Source organism: Mesocricetus auratus, unplaced genomic scaffold (genome assembly GCF_017639785.1).
Source record: "Mesocricetus auratus isolate SY011 unplaced genomic scaffold, BCM_Maur_2.0 Super-Scaffold_15014, whole genome shotgun sequence".
NCBI classification, from domain to species: Eukaryota; Metazoa; Chordata; class Mammalia; order Rodentia; family Cricetidae; genus Mesocricetus; species Mesocricetus auratus.
Genome location: NW_024429186.1, coordinates 5,338,077 through 5,344,713, shown reverse-complemented (window position 1 = coordinate 5,344,713; position 6,637 = coordinate 5,338,077). Strand labels below are relative to the sequence as shown.

Below are 6,637 nucleotides of genomic sequence, written 5' to 3'. Positions count from 1 at the left end.
TGTACATGTTTGAGTTTGTATCAAATTTAAATCTTCTATTTAGACTAAAATGTGAATTGTAGGAGTGAACCCCACAAAACTTTCCTCCCATGAGGGTGGGAATAATAAATTAGCACAAGTAGAGGTAAAAGGAAGTGAAAGGAAAAAGGACTCTCTCTTTGGGAAACTGGCCATGCTTCTGAATCTCAGCTTGTATGATTATCTCTCTCTGGTAGATAAATAGCTTCTCAGAAGTCATCGGCCATTGTCCTACCAGGACAGGAATTTTAATGGTAGGTCTTTTGGGTTCTCTGTAGGTTTGACAATCATATTCTTCTTATGTAAAGACTTAATGGTTGGCATATGTTTTCTGTAGTGCCTTACAATATGTTTTCTACCACCAAGTGCTTCTTTATGATTCATAGTTGATACTAGAGAAACATTAGTCTGGGAAGTTCATTGTTGCAATAGATCATGACCCCAGAGATTTATTGCGATGTCTATGACACATGGCCTCAGTATTCCTCTTTCTCCTCCTGGTCCTATACACTCAGGACATCTCATGCCTGATTTTACTTGAGACAAGGTTTCATTCCTTAAAAATTAAATGTTTATTTTTGTAGGGGCCCTCTTGGAGGCCAAGATTTTTGAGTTATGTTGGCTACATCATTTCTACTGTCCAAAAGGCCAACAATCATCTTATTATTCATTCTAACTTCTAGTTTAGGTCCCCCAATATTTTATAGAAGTTTGCCAAAACATACACTTAATTCATTCTCAGTAACTAATTTATCATTCAGTGTAGTCTTAATCTTTACAATAAGCATTGGATCTTCTAATCGTCCTAGGGCAGATTGTGACTGTACCACCTTTGGCATGGTGTACTTCAAGGGGGCCCACAAGGAATCTCCTCATTGTAAAAGTTTACCTTGTTTGTCTGTGGTTGACCTACATTCATTGGTCCATCATCAATCAACCTTTGCCACATCTCCTACATGATTCAAAAGGCTGAGGCTTTATTTTTGAGTCACTCATAGGAGAGCATAATATTTAGGAATGTTTTGCCTATAATTTCTTCATAGATGTACTATTCTAAAACAGTTAAAACATCTGGAATTTCAATGACCTTTTACACCTCTGGAGAATGCTTCTCCTATACAAGCTATTATATTACTACAGGTAAGGCATTAGACATGCAACAAGTTGTTTCTTCTAGCCTGTTAATGCCATCTTGCATAAATCCTAATTTGGTCATTAAATCAGTAGTCATTGAACAAATCCTGTCTTCCAGTTGGCCATCATGATGTTCTAAGTTTCTCACTCTGTTGGTCATTTCTCCATTGTCCTCAATATTTTGAAACATTCTTTATATTTTACCAAGAGTTTGCACAACTTACTTGTCCTTTGCTCAATTACTAAGACCTCTCTTCCAGGATATTATATAGGTTATGAAGCTAATAATTAGATATGGTTATATTTTAGGCATGTCATAAGCCTATCCCTGAATGTCATACATATAGGAAGCAAAAAGATCCTTAACGTTCTGTATTGCAAGATTATACATAATAGGTATAGAGTAGGTAATCTTATTATCACCGGCTTAAATTATAGGAAAGCAAGGTTTATCTTCCATGATTTTCCAGTCTTCATCTGAGGTATTTATTTTTACTTGCAGTAACTAAGGTTGGCCAGCAGATTGGAAGGGTGTACCACCAAATACTGTTTCATGGCAATTGATCATTCTAGACCAAGTAGAATCTGAAAAATTCTGAATAGCTTTTGCAGAAATTTAGCAAGCAGAGTTTTGTTAAGTGGGATTGAATACAAGCCCTGAAATCAGAGGCAGCAGGGCAATAGCCAGCTCTCAGTCACTGCCTGTCTCTGGTGTCTGGAGGTGGAATCTGTCAAGTGGCTGTGCCAGGGAACTGACCGCAGGATGCACATTGCAGGAGCAATGATTTCTGGGTAGGCGGGTGCGTTGTCTCTGAGAATACTTGATGGACACAGGGCAGAAGGCTGGTGACCACCGAGGCAGGACACACATAGGCTGGTTGCAGGTGGTGATGGCAGCTTTCATTACAGCAGCATGGGAGTTGTGCTTGGGGCCTGGAATCAGCAGTGGCTGCAGCAGTAAGCATTCTCCTCACCAGGATCAAATGTGGGGCCTGGGTGAACTTATCTCCCTCTTGATACCAGATATTGAGGAAGATTAATACTCACAGGATAGTGATGTCATATGATATATTATTAGAGAGAAATCACTTACATGATAAGCCAAGAACACAAGGTCAATGCTCAGATGCTCTCTGAGACCCGACCAGAACCGCAACAGAGAGGCTCTTTCTCTGTACAGCCCTTAATCCACAATCCCGTACACACCTGTAGCCTTGCCCAAAATCATTGTGGTCAGCAGCAAGAAGTATATGGATCTCTCCCAACACCAGTGATTGGCATAGTTCGTGAATGTGAATTCAGAGGTAGTAAAGTAGCATTTCAGTGACACTTGAGGCTTCGTCAATCCTCCAACAGATTGAAATTGCCTCACCTCAGGGTGGAAACCTGTAAACAGAGGGAATCCTGATCAAGAAACTGTCACAAATGTGTATTATCTCACTCATGTCTACTAATACACTTAGGATACCTGTTTATCCTCCTTTTAAAAGAAAAACAAAGAGAAACCAGTGCAGACCCAATCCCATGTTTACTGTCATGTTTTAGGTGGTGATCAGTGATTTGGAAGATAGGTCTAGAGTCATCTGCATGACCTGCAGGGTCAGGGCGGGGCTGGTTTTTATGAGCAGAGGGAGGCCATATTTGCATATCTTCCTGCTATATCTTATTCTTTGTTGTGTGAGCCCTTGGGGCAACAGTTAATGGGGCAAATATCTGAGAGACAATGAAGTTGTGAGGACCCCAATTTCATTCAAATGTTATTCATATTGTGTTTGTAATAAAACTTCAGCAGTGTTAATTCATTTTTATTATGCTTTCTGTATAATATTGAATAGGTTTGGAAGTAAAGAGTCCAGGAATCTGTTGTCTTGTCTCTAGAGACATGGTAGTATGTGGTTCCATCTCTCAAATTCCCCTGTGAATGTAGGTCTTCCTTGGTGTCTGTGGGATCAGTACAGATTTAAGAGGACCCTATCAATAGTCACTCCTTATTAGAAGGAGAGTTGGGTCCTAACTTTCCTATGGGGTAATTAAATCTACTGTTAGAGAAACTGTGTTTGTTATGGCTACTATAGTTGTTGAATTGTGACATTACAATTTCTGGGGCATTTCCAGGTAAACTAACATCATTAAAGCAATTAAATGCAATAAGATGGTGATCTGCCATCATTTATGCTTCAGCACTCAAATGATCAAATCATTTCTCCTATGGGATTTATATATATCATGGAGTTGTTATATGTAAGTGAAAGGAGGAAGCTCTGGGTGGATGCAGCAACCACCCTTGCTTTCCCTGCGTGGCTGAGATGCCAGCATCACGTGAATTCTCTTTGCATCAAGTTGATTTTTTCTGGATTTGCTCCTGAACCAAAGTCTAGCTGATGCGTTGGACTCATCCGCATCTATACTGTTGATTTGAACTTCTCCTGCATGTTTCCACTTGAGCTCTATACCCCTGTATACAGTAGATTTTTGCCATGTCGGTGACTTTCTTCTTACAGTAACAGATGGAAAATTCTCTAGGAATGATTATGATAGATGTGTAACGGTGGAATGAAAGCACACACACATGAAAATGAATATGCAGGTCTGGATTGTACTTATGATATCCTTTGGGAGATGAAAGCATTTGAATATTTCAGTTTAATAAACCACAAGAATGACTGTATACAACAAAATGATAGAATTCACTTCATCTATCAGGGAATTGATAAAAGCAAAGCATAAAGGGAATTTTCAGTTGATGTTTTCCCAGCATGATTTCAAGGTCCTAGTGCCCAACAGCTGTTCTATAGAAAATAAAGTATTCTCAGTCAAGATACCTGATGACCCAGGAGTGTGCTTTGTATCCAGTGATAACATGAATGAATGGGGCTCTTGGTGAACTAAGGCCTGACAAATCCTTGGCTAGAAATTTGTTTCCTGAATGTTTGTCTCTCAAGTCCCAAAAAAGCAAATAACTTTTTCAATCCCATCAATTATTTTGTATTTTATTTTTTGCATTTTTAAAAATTTGGACATACAATGTACCTTGATCATAATGTTTCCTCTGTTCCTCCATCCTGGTACATCCTATCTATTATTCTGTCTCATCTGTTCATGATATAGACTCTAAGTTTCTGGGGATGGTGATTCTGGCCTTAAGAAGAAACCATCCCCAGGCCTAGTACCTCATAACAGGTCTTTTGTGCTGAGACTATAAGGACTCTGCATGTATAGGAATGGTGGGAAGAGCAGAAAGCTGAACAATCACATCTTCAATGTAAACACAGACAGTGAGACAATCAGTGTAGGGGTTGATGTCAGAACTTACATGAAGGTCCCCTCTCTGTGCCTCTAGCACATCAATACACAGAAATGTCCTCATATCCCAAGGGATCACTGGACTTAGAAAGGGTTGTTGGAATTGTCTCAGGAGGCAGTGTAGTCTCTTCATTGTCTGGGTAATATTGACTGTTACCATCAGTAACTACTGAGACATACTGTAGCTCCTTCCCTGGAGCTTTGCAGACAGAGATCATCCAGTAGCTGCCAACAACACAGCCTGAGATAAAAACAATCATTCAGGTTACTTAACACTTAAGTCTATGAGAGGTATTTGGTTTAGACACATGTTGTTTCTTTGGATTTTCCTGGTAAAGTTCATATCCTATTTAATCAAAGCTACTCCAATCAAAGTTCCACTCTCTTAGAATCCAGAGATATTTTGTCACTATGCACTATCACAGTTTTCCTCTTTGTCTTTATTACAGAAGGAACATGTAAATGGAGATAGTCACTGGAACTCATTAAGCATCATTTTCTATACAGTTATAACTTTGAAAAACCGACAAAGACAGTTAGGACTGTGAGGAGGAGGAAGAAAAATCTGCACTCAAATGATTGTTTCTGAGCAAGTGTACATGCTGGATTACTGTCATTTCATTCTGAGACCAGCTTCCTAGTCCTCCAAGTTTTCTGACACACTCAGGATGTGGTTGCAACACTGTGTCTGTCTTGCACAGTAATAGATGCCAGAGTCCTCAGATGTCAGGCTGCTGAGCTCCATGTAGGCTGTGTTGGAGGAGGTGTCTCTGGTCATGGAGACCCGTCCCTCAAACTTCTGTGCATAGTATGTGCTTCCACTGCTAGGGTACATCCACCCCATCCACTCCAGGCCCTGACCTGGCCTCTGCTTCAGCCAGTGAATATAATTGCTGGTGAAAGTGTAGCCTGAAGCCTTGCAGGACAACTTCACTGAGGTCCCTGGTTTCTCCAGCTGAGACCCAGACTGCTGCAGCTGGACGTGAGAGTAGACACCTATGGAGAGTAAGGCAGGATAGGTGTCAATACCACCTGAGTGCATGGACCATCCTTTAGTCTGGAACTCAGAGCCCCTTACCTGTAACTGCTGACATCAGGAAGAGCATGATCCAGTTCCATCCCATGATGATGAATTATGTGCTCAGTGACTGTGGAGAGGACACTGATCATATGTTTGGTGGTGGTGGTATGGACATTCTTGTATTTACCAGCATAAACTCATTTGATTTGCATATTCATGGGCAGGGTACTGCTTACATAGGCGCCTAGTACAGCTATAGACGAAAGATGTAGGAGACATTAGTCAGGCAGAAGATTGCTGCCAAGCACTAATACTGCCTGGGGAAATGCATTTCATACTAATTCCCTAAGCCCTTTGAAGATATGTGAATGTAACATTAAAGCCTAAGTGCTCAATTCACTAATAGATTTCAGTCAGAGATAGTCACTCCTCTTGTTGACAAAATTGATTTACCCATGGTTGTTGTGATAATGATTTCAAAACCCCAAAATTATAGGAATTTTCCATCTTCTTTCATATACAAGAAACTATTGAATGCTTTTCAATCAAGGTGAATACTAAAAACTTTACCCAAATGCTCAAAAGTGAAAATGTTTTAGAAACATTTGCACACAAATGGTATTGCAGCATTATATATTATATAGAAAATATAGCTACCACATACTTGTCTTTAAACAAATGATTACATCAAAAACCATGGGATACAGTAGAATTTATTTGTCAATAAAGTATAGGAAAATGAATGTCATTGGTGATGATATTATTAAGTAAATTAAGACCATCTCAGAAACAGATATTGTATGAGTCTTATTTGTAGTCCTTAGATACTATATCATTGGAAACACACATACACACACACACACACAATCACACATACATACATATAAAATGACATAGAACAGAAGATATTTAGTAAATATAAGTTGGTAATGGGACTAATGGAAGTAAGAAAAGGGTACACAATAAACCTGTATGAAAATTCTAAACATATGAAATATTATTTTCTAATAATTTTTGTATGTTACTTGCAATTTTTATGCATGAATGCAATATATTTTTGATCATATCCTCCCACTGTTTATCATCCTTACTCCTCTCATGACCTCCAAAACAACAGGTCTCTTTCCCAATATACTGACTTCTTTTGTTTTCCTAATGAAT

General features: G+C 39.1%; 1 gene segment (V, D, J or C); it reads right to left on the bottom strand.

The window, feature by feature from the left end:
* Positions 1–5,092: 5,092 nt before the first annotated feature.
* Positions 5,093–5,497, bottom strand: LOC110340590. The segment is given in 1 exon segment: positions 5,093–5,497. A coding segment is annotated over 1 exon segment (405 nt).
* Between the last annotated feature and the right edge of the window lie 1,140 nt (positions 5,498–6,637).